The following is a 20064-nucleotide window of genomic DNA, read 5'->3' as shown; positions in this document are numbered from 1 at the left end:
TTTAGTATGGAGGTTATAAGTTAATCATATAATAATTATTATTATTACTATTCGATGTCAAGGGATGGAAATTCTTTGGTACAAAATTATATTTCAGCACAAAAATAACCAATTATATATAAACAGGCTAGAACACAATCATAATACTCGTTTTAACTTTAATGAAGGACTTATTGTACCTAAGCATACAAATAAATATGGACAAGGAACGTTAAACTATATGATTCCCAGTTATTCCCAAAACAAACAATTGGTGAACTTACTGAAATAATTAATTTGTAATAGCTTACAATGATATATTATTCTAAAGACTTTTAAAATTGTTATTTATATTTACATAGTTTTCTTTTGCTTCTCTGTGAAATTGTTAATTTTTTGTTTCATGCATATATAAGTGTAGATTTTTAATTGTAAACTTACCACAATAAGATTTATAAAATGTAAAGAACCCGTTAGACAAACTGCTAAAAAGCAGTTTACATGACTTTTTTGCCTTATATTTGTAAAGTGTGTAAAATATAATAATAAAAAAGGATATTTATCAGAAGTAATATTTTTAAGCGAATATAAAATAACTTAAGACTTTTTCAAATGTAGCACGTTAAGATATACAGGGTTACCGGGGTAAAGTGGTGATTCTACTGGATAGTACAAGCATAAAAGAGAGATAACTTTTTCAAAACTCCAAAGTTTTGAGTTAGTTTTTGTATTAAAAAAACATGAATTCTTTGTTTGGGAAAGTAAATATTCTTATATGGAAAAATAATTACTAAAGGAAAATTAACATAGAAATTTTGAAGAAAAAAAAATCCTTTTTATTTCTACCATCATGTAGAATCACTTCCCAAAGGGCACCATATTAAAATAGGTATCACATGGGGTTCTCTGTGGCTGACTATGATAATAAATTAAATTAACAATTCCGCAACATTATAGCTTTGAAAATTAAACACTTTTATCTAATTAATCGTTACCCGTGCATGACAGTTTCACCGCTAAAAAGTTGGTGCTTAAATTTTTACAAAACTGAAGTTTTATGATATGCACGTAACGTTAGCATGGCGTACCTAGAAGAGATTTACTGGGGAATAAACATGTAATTTTTTTTGCTGATTTTCAACAATGAAATTATATTTGACGTTTCACAACCTGAAATATAACTGTAGATTTAAACAAATTATACATACTGGTTTAAATTTATTGAGACCTAAAATAATGAGCTTTACTGTCCGGTGAACAATTTTTTTAGATACCTATATTTTGTTTAATATGTCTGGCCACCATTTTAATACATCACCACCGTTTTAATATGTCTGACCACCGTTTTAATATGTCTGACCACCATTTAAATATGTCTGACCCCCGTTTCAATATGTCTGACCACCGTTTTAATATTTCTAACTACCGTTTTTATATGTCTGACCACCGTTTTAATATTTCTGACTACCGTTTTAATATGTCTGACTACCGTTTTAATATGTCTGACCACCGTTTCAATATGTCTGACCACCGTTTTAATATGTCTGACCACCGTTATCCTAAATTATCAAATCAAAAATGTCTAAGACGCTTTTTGTTGTTTGAATGAATTCAATGTCGAAACTCCAAATATATAACCAGAAGTTTAGTCTCAAAAATAACCGTAGAAATAACAAAAGAACGACAATAATAATTTTTAAATGCCATAAATGAACATAAATGCTTTTATTTGGGCTTAGGATGAAATAGTACCCTAAGATGATATCGGAATCTTAACTACGTAACGTACGGTATGGATGGACCTACGGTCGAATTTTCCCCAGAAAAAACTATAAAATAAAGTGGAAATCTTAACGACGTAAGTGAAGAAAGCGGCAACAAAAATATTCTTCGCTAGCCCAGGGAATTGGACGGACCTACCATCGAATTTATATCACGCCTAGAAAATGTATCTTTCCGCGGGATTTATTTTAATTATTTCTGGCAAACGTATTACGATTATACCAGATATTTATAAATGAATACCTCGGTAAGTTACTAATTCATCGTCTAGAAAAACAAAATCTGATGTTTACCTCCAATGAAAAACATTTTATTAATTTTTCAAACCGTTTTACGTAAAATATTTTAATGTTAATATTAATTTCAAATATAAATAACTTACATCCGTAGATATCGATCTAAAAAATTTATCGTTACGAATTTGTATGATTCAATTAAAATGCAAAATTAATTCACTGTTATTAGAGTCTTGTTTTGTCTTAAATTAAACATAGTTGCGGGTTACGCACAGGTATCGATTTTATCATTACATTAGCTCTTGTGCGTGTTTTGCCTCCCTTTGTACCAAAATAACCCCATAACTAACGAGCTATCACTGAGCATACATTATCGGTTTTGTCATTCTGATGTTATCTTAACGACATCAAACCTCGTACTGGTTTACGTCTTGTGATGTGTCTTATGTCCCGTATATGATACCATTTGAGGGTACTAGTAGGTGTACCTTGCCACTAAATAGTTTGATAAATGCGAGGAAAATAACTTACTCTTATTTTCATATAACTGTATCCATACAACAATGTATATTTTTTTTAAATTAAAAATTTCTACACAGAAATGAGATGGAGTCGAATTAAAATGAATGGTGAAAGAAATTGGAGACGCCCGAGAAATATATCAGCAATAGCAAAGAATTGCAGGCTGCACTAGTTTATAATAAAACAATAACTTTATATTTATCAATTTAATTTTTGTAACTATAACCAAATAGAAGACAGATTCCCTCTCTTAATCCTTAGCTGAAGACATGTTTTTAGCTAAAAATAAAGAATAATATCCTTAGATAAAGACATATCTTTAGCTAAGAATAAAGAACGGGACTTTTCCTCCAGGGGGGTGAGTTTGTATCTTTTGCGTTAGCTGTAACGTTCATACGTATATAATAAACTCTTGATGGGTGAGTCTGTTATGTACGTTACATATGAGTCAAATATTTGAAGTCGATTTTACTTGCATTAGCTAACGCAAAAGATAAAGACGTGCTCTAGGTTTCCTTCAAGGCAGTGTAATACTGGCTTGAAGAAACTACGGTGGTAGCGAAATATATTTATAATAACAACAGAGCATTTTTTTGTTTTCAACTATTGTAATTTCACTACGCAATGTATCTACTTCACATGAAAATATATTTAATAGATTAATTAGGAACCTACGGTTAGCACCGTTCACAATATTTTTGTAACTATTCATTGCGATGAATGAATAGTTGCGAACTATGAATTATATTATAATCATAATAGTACACACGTAAGCAAAAATCCTCACCCTTCCGCTGATATATTAACAATATAAAGCGTAGTCATAGTCATACCCATAGTCCCCATGCGTCAAGCGCCCGTTCCCCTAGTTTTAATCTGAAAGTATGTTTATAAGTATTATTATTATGTCGTAACCTCTCGTGCGTTCGTACTAACATTATGATTAATTGATCACCCCGCTGGAACGCTCTTTTGTAAACTATGTTCTCTGAATAAATTACATTCAGTTGACAGGTTCTGTACAGTAAAATATGTGAAATGAAAATTAACATGGCGTTTGATGATTTTAATAAAAAATATCACGAACTTTACAGCGAGTGTTAATTTTGGAACAAAGAAATACAAGTTTTTTTGTGTTGAGTAATTCACAATAAATTATCAAGATTTTAAACTAACAACATCATATTTCTAACATACCATTTTCTATAAGAAAATGTACAAGGAAACGCTTCAAACCCATGTCGCCGAATACTTTTTCAGTATGAATTGTCATCAATTTAGGCACGGCAAATCATTTAGTATTGCAGAACACTTATTTGCAATGATTGTAAAAGACGCTGAAGAAATCTGACATCAATGATTACGTCTACTTTATACTTTGCTAAGTCGGGCCATGTCGAGATTCAGAGTAACAGAGGATGAACGAATGTGTAAATGTGAATGGAGCAATGAGCGTGTGCCAGTTGTGTGGCAGTCCATCCTTATTTCCAACACCTCGTGTCCTCAATCGTTAGTAAGTCAGTTAGCTAGTACAATAGAACATAACATGACGTTAATGTTAATGAGTTAAAAGTAGATTTTTTGTGACTTTTCATTAATAGACAAAATGTAGCACAAAAAACATGTTGATTCCTTCCAAATATCTTATCCTTGTAAGGTTGAGTTTTTCCTAGACCTGTCTTTATATAGTAAAAGAAACTGTGAGGTCGTAAGAATTGAGGACTTTTTTTTTTTTTTTTTTTACAGTATTACCGCACAAGAGTCCCAACTGCTCCCGTCTGGAGCCAGTGAGACTATGGCATCCCCAATTGGGGTATGTTGTGAGGCTGAGGGTATTGGGGAGGGGAGGGAGATGGGGAAGAAGAAGGTGGGGAAGTACCTGGCTATTCAGATCTGGTCACCAAACACGGCTAAAGCCATTTCAAGCAACGTTTCAATTCTGAATGGTGGTCTTACACCAGGGCGATACTGGTAGTATCTTCCACTCTGGAACGTGCCGCAAATATACTATATATTATTTTAATTAATTAATTGTGAAATAACACAAATTAATCAAATAAAATTTATTTGCGCACGCCGGGTTCGAACCCGCGACCTTCGGATCTGTAGTCAAAAGCGTATACCACTAGACCACGCCGGCCGTCACTAGTACTAATTTAAATAACTCATATTATAACTCAACGTAGTGTGAATTCCAATTCATTTAATGGTACCGAGTTTAAGTTTGGATGCCTCCAAACACTTATATTAGGGAGATTGATGAATTAATAATATTCTATACATCGGCAAATCTGCTCCTGTCCCCGCCCTTGCGTTAGGGCGGCTGCCGATATTGTGCATTCGCATCCTGCACAGTGCACCGCACTGGGCGGCTGCAGTTCTCTCTGCTTGGGTAGTCAATTATGATCCACCCCTATAGTGGTATAGGGGTGGATCATATACACATTGCTCTGGAAGGATTGAACAGCGTTTGCATACAGTTTAACATGTACATGTTTGCAATTGGTACTGTCGGAAAATCATTTTACAACAGGAATCAATGAGTAGAACACAAAATTATCACTGTTTCGTAATGTAGTGAGTGCATATAAAATATTATTCTGTTTTTAATTTTAAATAAATAAAATTAAAGTAATCGACTTTAATTTTATTTAAAAAATATACAAATAGAATTTATGATGATTAATTAGATTTTTTAATATAATATAAAATTATTTTAAAATACTAATTCATAATAGCGTGATTTATTTTAGGAAAAAAAATATTATAGAATAGTTTATATGTATAACGACCCAAAAAGTTAGGAAATAATTCCACCGTAGATTCAATGGTAGCGTTAAAGATAACGTAAAATAAAATTAATAAATAATCCTTACAAATTAAGATCCTTAAAGTTTTCAAATTATTTGAGGAGTTAGTAATTACTTCGGCCAGACTTAAGTGTTCTTTTTTTATATCGTATAATTTATCCTTGTACTAACATCCAAAAAATCAGATAATATAATAAAAAAATTGCTATTACATATATAATATTATTTTTTAAGTCGACACAAGACTCGTAATGGGGATTGCTCGAATTTGTAATGATAATAGTAGGTTTGGGGGTTTTGGGTTTTAATTGTAGGTTTCAAAAGAAAAGGTGAATTTCTAATTTTTTCGAAAAGTATTTATTTATTCATCAATATCCATTTTCTCCCCTTCAAAGTAATCCCCTTCAGATATAATGCACTTATTCCAGCGCTTCTTTCAATCCTAGAAGCACTTCTGGAATGCGCTTTTCGGTGTGGCCATCAGTTCGTTCTTCGATTCTGACTTTATCTCATCAATTGTGGCAAAACGATTTCCTTTCATTGGTCTCTTCAGTTTCGGGAATAGGAAAAAGTCACAGAGAGTCAAATCTAGTGAATACGGTGGTTGAGGTATGATTGCGATGTTGTTTTTGGCCAAATAATCACGAAAAAGCATTGACGTGTGAGCTGGTGCATTATCGTGATGCAAAATCCATTATTTGTTTTTCAACAATTCCGATTGTTTGAGCCGTATTGCTTCACGCAAACGTTGCATAACTTCCTTGTAGTATACCTTATTTACCGTACGACCTGTTGGCAAGAACTCAGGATTCACCACACCATTGTAATCGAAAAAACAGTGAGCAAAACCTTCACATTTGATCGAACTTGGCAACATCCTCTGCAACTTCCCTAATAGTGATTTGATGATTTTCCAAAACCATTTTCTACACTGTTTCGATGTCTGTAAAGCATTTATACCATTATAAACACTTTTTGAGACAAATTAGACTCGCCAAATGCTACAGTCAACATTTTAAGTGCGTTGGAGCACTTTATTCAATTTTTTACGCCAAATTTAATTCATATTCTTTGATTCATTTTTTTCAAAAGTAAAAATCGAAGAACACACAAAAACGTAACTAACCTTTCTAGTTGTCAAAAACAAACCACTAATCCAAAATGGTCGATAATGCTAAAATATGATAAACATATGTTTACCAACATAACAAAAAAAAAATCGATACTCTAATGTACACAGCCCGCGAAAATTCAAAATTTACCTTTTCTTTTGAACAAATCTCCTATTTATATATATATTTAGACCGATACCTACTGATGTATTATTTATATTTAAGATTAATAAAAACAATGAGTTTTTTAACTATAAAATTAGCGGTACCAGAATAAAGTACCAGATTTTTTTTTTTTTTTACGATCAATTAGTAACTTCCCAAAATATTCGTTAAGAAACATTTGAGATTGTTTCGTTCATCAGAAAAAAAAACAGATCAATTTTCTAGGCTTGCTAAGGAAAATGCAAGTTTTCGATGTTTTTACTCGATTTTTTCACTTATGTTGTTAAGATTCCCACTTTATTTTACAGATTTTCTATGGCATATTCAACCGTAGGTCTCTCCAATACGCCAGGGCCATGCGTCATATTTATTTTACATGGCTTCTTCTCTTACGTCTTAAAGATTTTTATTTTAGTGTAATGTCCCGTCTTAATAGTATTTCATGGATATACTACATTATATCACTGAAAAGATAACAATACAAAAGCTAGCATGTACTTACACCGCCCCTTAAAATGTATATAATCACTCACCAGTTTTAAATTGCATGGTGACATGTCATTGGTACCGATCGATGAAATTATTTCTAAAACCTTGCAAATTGTTTACCTCCTACTTTATCTAGGTGTTTTTTTTTTTGTAAAATTATAAAATAAAAATTATTTTACTTTCCGTGAAATATTTTTATGTCATTATTTCTAAAGCCTTGTAAATTGTTTACCACCCATTTTATCAGTGTATTGTTTTGGTGTAAAATAATAAAATTATGTTACCTTCCGTGAAATATACTCGTATATTTTTGTAATTATTTCTAAAACCTTGTAAATTGTTTACCACCCATTTTATCTATGTATTGTTTTTTTATGTAAAATAATAAAATTAAAATTATATTACCTTCCGTGAAATATGCATGGATATTTTAAAACAAACTTTTTCATAAACGGCAAAAAAGAAAGCCAAGAAGTTGTTTTACATTAATGAAAAAAGTTTATTAAACTTTTGATGTAATGTATACAGGCGCTGGCTGCTGGTAGCAGTACTTAATAAAGCGTCTCGCTTAAGCTCTCCGTCACGTTTTACCTTAACGGATTCGCGTCACTTATAAATTCATAAAATTAAATTGACAACACAACGTGGACGGATGTTTCCCGGACATCCGTTATGAAAGTTTAAGCCTTCGATTAAATTGCGACATTGCGTGCTGCGGAGATATAGTGACTTATTTTTTCATGTTTTTTTTCGGCACGAATCATCCCTACTTACGCATATACTGTCACGCTTATAATTTAATGGACATATTGTCCGTAAATTAATAAATAAGTAAATAAATAAGTAAAAATTTACATGTAAAAACATTATCATATTGGAATGTCCTAAAACGGGCAATCGCCTAGTTGGACATTTTAAGTTCATTAATTGTATTATGTAATATTTACAAACAAACAATAAATAAATAAATAAATAATAAAAAATAAAAAAAAAATAAAAAAAAAAAAAAAATTATCTGGTTTTGTGATTCATGTTTTGTTATCATTCCGATAAGATTTTATTAAATAAAAAAGCAGTCAAAACTTAATCTCTTTTATAATAGTGTGCCAATATTGTTGCTTGTTTGCAATTTGTTTACTTCGTAGCCCGTTGTCTCACGGTTTGGTAGGGGTAAGTTATCGTTAAGAAATCGAAATATACCGTAAGACCCTGCAAATAAGTTCCACAATGTTGGCGCTACGAACCGTAGTGATTTTCACTTTTCTGCGCAAGTTTTACAGCATTTGGGTTACATAAATTCCTTGACCGTGGAACAACGGGCTTAGTTACTTCTACCAATTATTACAGGTGATTGGATTATCACTGACGTTTCAATCTATCAACGGGGAAGATCTAATCTTTCTTGTACTATAACTCGGATTAAGTTATTCTGTCGACGCCTGTATTCACCGGTGAGTGTAGCTAAGAGGGTTTGTTAACATTGTTAGCAGAATGTTCTAAGCTTCCCCTGGGTTTTGTTAGTATTACAAAGCCTTCAACTTTCTCAATTTTCTTTTAATCTTTTGATGGGGTGAATCAATATATTATCCGTATTCCTTACACCTAATTACTTCTTTAGTTTATCAACAGTGCAAAACGTAACTTTTATTTTCGGACCCCGGTGCGACTATTTTTAAACATGCGTAAAAATTTACTAGTCTGAGTGTGACGTTGAAAACGGTTACATATCATTTGTAATGCCTTAATAATATGTCGTTCAGATAATCGCTAGTTTTTGGATCAAAAAACTGTCCCCAAATAACTGTGACGGTAAAAACGACTACATAGCCTTATGAAGTTATGATAAGCGCTACTTTAGAATCCATTTAGCAATATAAAATAGTATCAATAGAGATTGTTGTTCAATGCCATTATTTGGTCCTGGCATTAACTGCTGTCCTATTTCCAACATATTAAACCACCAAAATTATATTATATAATATATAATTCATTTAATATCTCTGTTACAGGTCATATATGTAAGATTTTATAATTATGCAGATGCAGCTTTATACAGTGAATTTGAGTCTGTAGTGGCATCACATAGATGCATTACTCCTATATAAATTAGCGATAACATCATTTTTTATTTATTTTTGTTGTGTTTAGGTAATTCGTAGAACTCCATTTAATTTTTTTTTAAATTTTATTAAAATCAAATTTAATAATACAATTATTAAGTTCTGCGAGTATTTTTTGGTGTTTGTTATTGTTACAGCTGTTTCGGCTTTCAAGGTCATTTTTAAACTATTTGAAACCTTGACAAATGAAATTAACAATTATGTTATTAAATTTGATTTTAATTCAATTAAAAAAAAAACAACAACATTCAATACCCGAAATTTTAGATTTAGTATTTTTTACCTCCTCGCTCTAATGTTTTATTCTAAGCGTATCGATGTAAAACAAACTGTAAACAAAATTCTTGATTGAACAGACTATATCATCTAGACATCTTCAATTTTGATCTGAAAAAATATAAAAAAGGTCATAAAATTATGTTTCTCTACTTCTCATGATTGACATTTGTGTTGTTGTTTATGTAATAATGTGGTTTTTTCAATTCAATTTGTTTTGGATCCTGTTTTCTCATTATTTTTTGTCAAATGTTTAAAATAATAAACGTAACTTTTTATTTCCCAAAGATTAATAAATTATGTTGAAATCTCGAATTTAACCGTGTTTTTTCACTTGTTCGTAGAAATGAATCTCATCAACATGGACGCGGAGAACCGCGTGGTGCTGAATGTGGGTGGCATCCGGCACGAGACGTACAAGGCCACCCTGAAGAAGATCCCTGCCACCAGGCTGTCTCGCCTCACCGAGGCGCTCGCCAACTACGATCCTATCCTCAATGAGTACTTCTTCGACCGGCATCCCGGAGTCTTTGCGCAGGTCCTCAATTATTACAGGTAACCACTTAACCGTCAAAAGTCATTCAACAGTCAATCCAAGGGAGCCTGCTATGCCTCAACATGAAAGACTATCACATCAAAACCGTTGTTTCAACAATTCAACCCATTTTTCAAAAAAACTTTATTTGAATGAGAATTGAATATTGTTCCGTTCCTTCTCACCTTTTTAAAATTCACGTGCTTGATTCGAGATTATACTTTCTGAGGTCTAGAACTGGGAACTTTAGATCACATAATTTTTGGTGTCCCTCTCTAAACAAATATCCTCTCCTCTATCAAGCCTATCTAAAATTGCCTCCCCTCCGTTCAACGTCTCTTTTCTTTTTAGTTTGAACTCGATTTCAATCCTTCATATAATTATAAAAGTTGGCCGCTTAAATAAAATGAATATATAAATTCGCCTTCCCTCGCTCCATAATTTGAAATGATGGCATAAAGTTTGCGTTTGAGGGTGAAATCCAGAAATATATTTAAAAAGCTAACCATCATTAGCATCAATAACATAAAGGCAGCAAATAACTCACCAATGTTTAGGATCGTTAAAAAAATGTATGTGCGTCCTACGTAACTATATTTCAATGAACTCAAATTTACGTTGAATGTGTCATTTTCAAAATTGAAACTGATTGTATGAAGAATTCAAACCAGCGATAAAGTAGCTGGCTAGTCTGCGCTGGTTAAAATAATAATAATGTAAATATTATGTACCGATTCTAAATTTTTAAAAAAATTTTGTCAATAAGGTCAGTTTGCAAAATTCTATCAAGCAGTTTAATGGGATTTTATTGTACCTAATTATTTATTTAACATTTGTTAAAAAAGAGATTTTTTTTAAAACCGTAGCATGCATTGAAAATGTACATCTGAATTACATATTTTGAAAGGCAAAGTTATAACTACTAGCGATCAGGCAACCATTTTTAATATCGTGGTTATTGTTTCATCTGATAAAGTTAGACCAAATCTTTCATTTGGTCACAAAAAATTGCCAAAGATGCCTCATAAAATCATGTAAAATCGTCATCTTCTGGGGCTTATATTCTATAATTTAAGGCAAAAATTGAAAATCTGATCCACATCCGTACTTTATATATACCATGTCTTTTAACTAAAAAAAACAGTTTACTCTAGTATTTTACTCAAATTTAAATTTTGTATGAAACAGGCACCGCAGCCGTTCCTCTTAAGGGTGGTTAATTTGAATAAACTATTAATAACCGAAATACAAAGCTTTATCTACAGGGATCGTCGCTCTACTTTCAGAACATAATATTAGATTCTAAACACCATTACTGCTAAACCTAATAGCATGATCTTAGCATTGGATTGGAAAGTACACAGAGCTCCACCATTGAGAACTTTGGAAACCGAGGAACTTCAAAGTCTTTTTTCATAAGTGCAAAGTTTCAGCGAATTCCTTGGATACAATTGATCACGGAGGAATGTACATCGTTTCGTTTGGTTTGTTTTATTAAATTGAAAAGCACTCACCGTATTCTTCGAATATTTTAAGACAAATAAAATAAGATGTGACATCCCAGACGTACTACAATTCCCAGGAGAGTCTCTACTTGAGTGACTCTTTTCATTCGCAGGTGCATTACGACAAAGATCTCTCGCCCGTTCTTACATTTTCAAAATAGTACAATGGAAGTTTTTTCTCGGTAGCTGAACAGGTCATAACATCTTGGAGTTTGGAAAACAAGAAATATGCTTTGTTAATTGAAATTTCTGCTGTTATTTTTCTATTTGTTAAAAATCTCATCAAGAGGTGGGTACTACAAGAACAATAAAGACAGTTGGAGTTTAACCAATCGGTTAGTATTGAAATAGAAAAAAAATATTCCAATTTGACTTCAAGTGTAATTCAATAATTTTTCAATATTATTTATAACGTGATATTCGCATCTTGATCATTTAAGTATTTGAGTGTCTCGTTATACTGAATCTATGATACTAGATATACCTCTAGTATCATAGATTCAAAATTTTAAAACAATGCACTATATACCTAGTGCATTGTTTTATATTATTTTCTCTTTAATATTCTTTTATTCCACTTTTTCTTTCGGTATTCTCACTTACCAATACCTTTGCTCTTTTATTTGTTCTCGTATTTTTTCTATATTTTGGTTTTTATTACGTTAATCATCTTACATTGCTCTGCTTTTTTTGCACGAGCTTTGCTGTTAAAAAAACTAAAATTCTTTAAAAAAATTAATACATTTAAAAATGGGATACCTAATATTAATAAAAATCTTTAAAATATGTATTATTTTAGCAAAATAAACTAAAAACATTATAATAATGATTAATAATATAGTGTAAAGGGCTGTTTATATCAAAGACTTGATGGATAGGAAGCCTCCGCATTAAATCCTGCAATTGTCCCACCTACACAATCTGCTCATTCTAAAATTGTCACCATGGCTGGAATAATTGTTAAAAGAATAAGAAAATGTCAAAAACTACCGCGGATGGGACAGATTGATATGTGGTATAAAAGAGACTGCGAAATATAATTTTTTCAATTCAGTATTCATCACATTTAGCTACACCAGTGAAACAGATTGAAGCTGGCACTTACTCTCCCCAACCTGAAAGGGTCCTTTTTCTCCTTTATTTCAATCTTGGCCAATATTATGTTCCAGAAGCCCAAATTTTATATATTTAGAAATCCAGCGAGTCCATCGAGTGTGATGGATGCCTAGTAATTAACTCTCCCATATATAATAATAGCATTTGACATAGTTTTGGGACTGGTCCTTCACTGTGTTGCAAGGGCTTCTCCCAGCAGCACATTCAACGCAAACTTATACCCAATTTTGAAACACAAGATAGCAAATAATAATACAGGCATCCATGTACTGCATAAAAATGGATAAGATATGGAGTGCCAAAAACACTAACAGCCTTACTAAAGAAAAACCATTTCAAATTCGTCGAACGGTGTTTTTGTTACGCATTGTATAAAGAATGTGAAAAGTTAAGATTCGAGTTTTTATTAATAAAAAAAATATCTTTTACTCTGTTTTTTAACTTTTTAATATGCGCATTAAGGTCAATCGTGATATTCTTTAGGTGCGGAAGCTGGAGTCGACAGTTGTTTTTATTTCTTCTTGAAATATCTTCAAAGATCGTGTTTTGTTCATAAAATCTTCAATTTACTATTATATTCGTGTAATTCGACACATTTACAACTTATTTTTGCTATTTTTCCTCAGTTTTAGACAAGTCATCATATAATGATAGCGTAACGTCATAAAGTTAGGTTAAATGGTTATGCCAGTATTCAAATTATATTTTATGGTCTATATTTTACAAGAACTTCTTTAGAGTGAAATTTTTTTCATAACATAAATGCCTTTTGCACATGTTGGTAACCACGTATGGAAAAAATAAACGTTTTAAAATGTACTAGCATTGCGTTAAGCATTTTACGTTTTTTTTATTGTTTTTTTTATTATGTGCAAGTTCAATTTGTTTTTGTTGTGTGAATGTGATAAAAGTGAGTTTTCTTGCAAACTCCTTAAATAAAACAACTGTGTTTTTGTTTTGATTTTTCTGAAATTTTGCGACGTTTTGATATAAATGTTTGTGGTAAGCTTTTATTTCAACTTTTTTTATGTTTGAAATTAAAATATTGTCATTATTTTAGTATATTTCAAATCAAATTCAAATGGTATTGGTTTTTACGATATCTTCAAAATGAAGAAATACATAGAACATTTAAAATACTTTTTAAATTTCCGAAATTTTATGAGAAATTTTAATTATTTAGTATATATTTATATACATATATTATACAACAGATTAACTACACCATGTGACTGGATACACAATGTGTATATCTTATATATCTTTCCATTAACTATTTTATGTCAGTTTCTATTTTACGTTTCATTTAGTAAGGTTTAATATATACGGTCGTTTATCAACTCAATAAAATATTCCCCAAGTTACCTATTGATTAAGAGCACTCACTTTCCATTCCTCTTCCTCCTGGGACTCCAATTTTGTTTTCGCCCTCTGCACACTTTAACGCATTTATTTTGTAATACAATATGTACAGCTTAGTCGAGTATTATACTACCCTGAAGAAGTACGGTAGTAGCCAAAACTGATCGGCAATAAGTATAAAAAATATTAGTGGTATACACAAAGTCATAGTTTTCATTTAAATTAAATATGTGGATTTTCTAATGCCATTAATCATATTAATTGATATTATAATTTAATTTTTTGATATCATCATGGTGAGCAAGTCCTTAAATAAAGACAAAAACATGTTTAGACAATGAAAAGTAAAAGTAAACCGTGTTTTTTATACAATATACTGACACAAAAACATGTTTAAACAATGAAAAGTAAAATTAAACAGTGTTTTGCATACAATATACTGACACAATGCACGTACTTTTACAAATCTTCTTAGTTAACCTTAAAACATTACAACATTCGGATTGCAGAGGTACAAGTAATAAAAGTGCATGTTACATTGTTTAACTTAAGTTTCCTAAGTCGGGGCACAATACGTTTGCAGGTTATATGAGTTTCCACTACATTTTACAACATTTTCTTATATAATACGCTGTTAAAGCGCATTTCCTGAATAAACCCTGAAAGCAAATAAAATCGTTAAAATTTTATGTTTTCCTAGTATTACATAATTTCGCACCAGACATTTTTACTTCCTATCAAATTTTTGAAACAAAACAGCAGCTGTATAATGGTGACTGCTGATTATCCTGTTCTTGGTTTGGCTTACATCTGAATGGCAACATTGAAAAATTATGATCGCAACGTTTCAATTTGAAGAAATATATTCCAGTTCAAAGACAATTCAATTTTCGTTTTAATACGTAACTAAGAAAGTTCAAACAGTTCATTTAAATTTATTCAAATGATTATATATTTGATATTTGAATTTATTCAAAGGAATTAAAATTGTATTCACTTGAAACGTTTCTGCTAGATTTTCTGCCGATTGTTTTTCAAAAGTTACCTATAAGGCGAAAACAATGTAAATTATAAAAAAATGATTTTAATAAAATTACCTGCAGTATATTTGCACTTCGTTTCAGACTAGATGAAATTCTCGGTAGAGCCCTGGCACTATCACACTATCATTCGTTGGATCATTAAAACGTTGCATAAAATGGCTTTAGATGATAAATGTTTTTTTTTTGGTATAATTTTTTTTACATTTCAGAGTTATCCAGTAATGTTGGCCTCACTGGGTGGCTTACCCGTTCTGATGCCACCATTATTAGGTTGATTACATCTATATTGCCAGATCCTTGTTGTTATTTTTTCCATACCTAACTTCTTTCCTGGACATAATACTTCCCAAATAGTGATACTATATTTACTCTCACTTTGAGCAGATGGAACTCTTATGCAGAAACTCAACATGAGAACTCCTCCCAATGAGACAAGCAAAGCAAAAGCCATTTTATTATTTGCTATCAAGATAAGTTAAAAAAAAAACCAAAAAGAAGAAAAATTAAAAAGTTAACGTACATTGAGAATTTTACAACACAATATGGTGATGATTTATTTTTGGGGAGAAACTAATCTTCTTGCGGTATTTTCAGTACAGGGATAATGTAATCATTGTTACCTCGGCCAGCCATGTGTGAGGCTGTAATTGTGTTATTTCGAAAACATCCTGCGGCATTGTTTCAGGAAGGCTGCTCGTTCACCTACGAATTTATGTTCTCGTGTTTGACTTCTTTGAAATATTTGTGATGTTAATTGCAGCGGGCTTAGCTTAAACAACAATGTTAATACACTAAAGGGGGTTACTATTTGACTTTCTTTATAGTTAATTGAACATCATCAATATTTGATAAAGCACTAGGAAGGGTATTAAACGCTAATTAATATTTTCACAACTTTCTGAAAGTTTTTAGAACTAATTTTTTGGAATATCTGAAATTTTTTTGGAACTTTATTTTTTATGTATTATATTTGAAAGTAGGTATAAGTGGAGTTTGAATTCTATCGATTTACTTCAGAATACTAAATCACCAGATGTGATTAGGCGCTTAGTTTTATCGGTCTTTTATTTATGGCAGTTGAGCGCGGTAAAGATAGGAGTGGCTTTTAAGGCTTAGGGAAGTTGAAATGGGTATACTGAGCCCACTTGAATAGTCATGGTGACGAAGGGTCTCGATTTAAATTGGTAATATATACACATATTGTGATGCGTATACTTGTAAGTATTAAGGTTTGTATTTATAATTAACCAATACAACCTTAAATTAATAGTAGTCCCTTTCAATAAGCACAGGTCTATAGAAAAGTGATTACGCCGGTACTCGATGTGGGTTTCTAACTCAATCTATTCGACTGTCGGTGATCGTCTTAATGGTACCTACCTACCGCCAGTGCCTAAGTTCATAGAAATACTACTTATGTAATAGGTTTGCTGGACGTGTTTATATTTACAATATCCTTAGTACTTAACATTTCTAAGGAGGTCTCCTTAACACTTCTAATAGGCCAGTGCAATTAGCGATTCGCGATCGAAGTAATTCCGGTAGTCCCAATTTTTTTATATGTTATATAAACTGATTTCCTGATGTAAAATCTGAGTTTCCGACCTTGGCGCACCTGTGCTCCCGCCGCCATTTTGAAAAAACTGGCCGAAATCGGGCCAAAATCTAGTTTTTCCCAAATATCTCATTTCCAATGCAAATTTCGGATAAAATATTTTAACGAGTATAATAGAACATAACATAACCTACAACTTTTGTTCAAACAAATTTCTTCTATCTACTTATTAGAAGTACTGAGGTAGAAAGTCGTAAAGGTGCGTGTATTTTTGAAAAAACAAGTTTTTTGCGCGACTAGGTTTGGTTTTTTATAAATACCTCGTTTCCAGCACAATTTTGTGAAAAATTTATTGATAATTATTTTGTAGAAAATAAAATTTTGTTAAAGAAATAGGTATATAATTTATATTTTTTATCTCTATTACGTATCCAAACTCTAATCCACCAAAACCAGGCCAAAAATTGAAACAGAGGTTAAGTGTTTTAAACTTAGCATTCCTTGATTTTTTTTTTCTTTAACAATTATTGTTCTAAGAACATATACGTTGACAACAATCGTCATGCCTGTGTCAGACCTAGCTATAAATATAGTAGATAGACTATTTCAGCATATCGGTCGCCATACATTCCCAATGGGAAGACCACTAAAATAGGCCAAGCCACTACATTTGTGCTCGCAGCTTGGTCTGACATGCCTATCAACGTAATCACAACATACATTTAAGATTATTAATACAATTAAGATGATAAGGTACATAAAAAAAGATAAAAAATTGGTATTTTCGTAAAATTAACATATATTTACATTCTTTTCTTTATTAGTTAAGTTGTCAGCAAAACAAAAAATAAAATTAATGGTAGATCAGTTTAGACAGAAGTACGAGCCCTTGACTATAGTTTCTTACTTCTGGCCCTGAATAGCTTCTTCATCTGTCTTATCACCCATATTTGTGGCGACTGGGTCATCATATTCCTTGTCATCGTCATCAACGAAGGCTTCTACAGCATTCTCGCAGGAGTTGCCATTGCAATGAATGCAGAGTAGGGAACATTTCAAACCCGACTTTCTGCAGGTGCACTTTCCAGCGCAACCTTTTTTGCATTGACATGATATGAAGTTCAGCAAGGCCTGAGGTGCAGCTTCCTTTTTGTTACTGGAGTAAGTAACCCAACAGCATCCTTTTTCCACCCCCATTCAGTCGGATCTTTATCGTTACCAAGCCAAGTCTGCACTTGCAAGTATGTTCTTGAAGCGTGTTGCTGGACTGCATCTTTGGTGGGTGGTAGCCTGGATAAATTGAATTTGTTCTTCTTTTACTCCTTTGACAAAAATGATGTACATTCAATTTTCCAAATTTGATTTCTCGTTGCCGCCATACAAAAGTGCAAATAGCTGTTCGGCAGCCAAAGTGATTGTTTCTGTCTTTGCTTTTGGGTCTTGAAATAAACGAACAAGTTCATTTACTGAGTGGTTCTTGAGAAGAATATTACAATATTTGTGTTTGCCTTGACCGAACGGAGCCCCAGTTGTATCGCAACCACTTATGGCATGAAGGAATAAAATGTTTTCAACTATTTCAATGTGTTTAAAACATTTATTCGAGTACAACGCGTTAGGTAATTTACCTTTTCCAACTTTTTGGTAATATACGTTGGGAGGTGAGAGAACTGTGAGGAGTACCAGCAGATCAATATCCTGACCAACGATTATGACTAAATCATGTTGAGATGACAACGAATTTGCTGTGTTCACTATGAGAACGTCAGCATCCTCTTCAGCTTGTACTGTCGTTATGTGGGATCGTGCAAATGAGGTTCTGAGTAGGGAAATAAAACGAGACTTGTTTTTCTCATTTCCCAGAAACTTTTCCTGTGGCACTTGTGGGTGCATGCTTTCAAAAAACAAAACTTCAGCAGAAGTTGTAACTCTGGCACGCCGTGCTCTTCCACCCCTTTAGTGCTTTTCTTTTCCATAGAATCTGGGTAACCATCGAATACTACTACTGCATTGGATCCATAATGATTTTGTACATACCTGACGTATTGCTGGAAAATTTTTGAAAAAGGTTTAGCACGACCCCATACAACGTTGTGCAGTAAATATCCTACATCAATTACGTGTATTTTACTGCTTCCCAGTTATGTATTATTTGGTAGAGGGTTGAATGATGAATAAAATATAGACTAGGCTATACTATACTATAATATATAATAATACTATAATATAGGATCAAGACGTGACACGCGGCAACTGAAGGGAACCGTTGGGGAGGAGTAGAATAGTGGGGGGTAGCCCCCCCACACCGAAGTGCCCTCTAATAAATTTATAGATGTATGTATTTAAAAATGCAAACAGAAATCTAATAACGTGATAATAAACCGTGATAGATTTTCTGTGCGTACCTACCTAGATTTGTTTATTCTTTATATCGGTAAAAAAATTATATAAACATAAAAACTGCAAAGCTTTTATTGAAATTTTATGTTCTACATAATTGGTATCAATAAAATTTTTATGAAATTCCACTGGAAACGAGGTATTTATAAAAAACCAAACCTAGTAGCGCAAAAAACTTGTTTTTTCAAAAATATACGCACCTTTACGACTTTCTACCTCGGTACCTATTAGATATAGAAGAAATTTGTTTTTACAAAAGTTGTAGGTTATTTTATGTTCTATTATACTTGTTCGAATATTTTAGCCGAAATTTGCATTGGAAATGAGATATTTGGGAAAAACTAGATTTTGGCCTGATTTCGGCCAGTTTTTTCAAAATGGCGGCGCGAGCACAGGTGCGCCAAGGTCGGAAACTCAGATTTTACATCAGGGGATGAGTTTATATAACATATAAAAAAATTGGGACTACCGGAATTACGTCGATCGCGACCCCCTTTTGGCGCTAATTGCACTGGCCTATAAGGAGACCTTGTCTGTAAACGTGTAGGTAAGAATGAGTTTTCTCATGTATCACATTATTTATTGGCTGTGAGGCAAATATTTAGGTGGAATTATTTGATACTATTACGAATTTAGAGACCGTTATTTCACATTACTGGATTCATAACATAACATAGAGAGAACTTTTACAGAACTTGAATATTAACTTTGAATTTGTATGATCTTTTCAAGTTTTGTAAAATAACTGGCCCTTAGGCTTTTGAGATGTTATGCTTGGCGTGTAAAAAATAATGTTGAAAACTACTGAAATTTACAGGTAAATTACTTATTTGATCGTAACAGGAAAGCAGATGAAAAAAATAGATGCACCACTCTTTTTTGTAAAAAAGTTTTTTTAAATATGTCCCTCTGAACACGACACATTTTTTTGCCGTTGACTAAATCAATACAACAATGTAAATTGAAAACACTTTATTGAGAACCATAGTACACTCGAGCAACTTGCAAACAAACGCTCACGCTAATATGCCATACCAAGCACCTTCTATATCTTCAA

At 32.2% G+C, this 20064-nt stretch overlaps 1 protein-coding gene across 1 annotated transcript in view; it reads left to right on the top strand.

The window, feature by feature from the left end:
* Positions 1 to 20064, top strand: part of Shaw (potassium voltage-gated channel shaker cognate w) — a 502823-nt gene that overhangs the window by 324240 nt on the left and 158519 nt on the right. The window contains exon 6 of the mRNA XM_089648338.1: positions 9836 to 10046. Coding sequence (XP_089504464.1) covers positions 9838 to 10046 — 209 coding nt within the window. The 5' untranslated portion in view covers positions 9836 to 9837. The remainder of the gene's footprint in view (positions 1 to 9835; positions 10047 to 20064) is intronic.

Source organism: Hesperophylax consimilis, chromosome 1, assembly GCF_061612785.1.
Source record: "Hesperophylax consimilis isolate HC1 chromosome 1, BYU_Hcon_1.0, whole genome shotgun sequence".
Classification (NCBI taxonomy): Eukaryota; Metazoa; Arthropoda; class Insecta; order Trichoptera; family Limnephilidae; genus Hesperophylax; species Hesperophylax consimilis.
The sequence above is the reverse complement of the archived record's forward strand: the minus strand, read 5'-3'. Positions and strand labels throughout refer to the sequence as shown.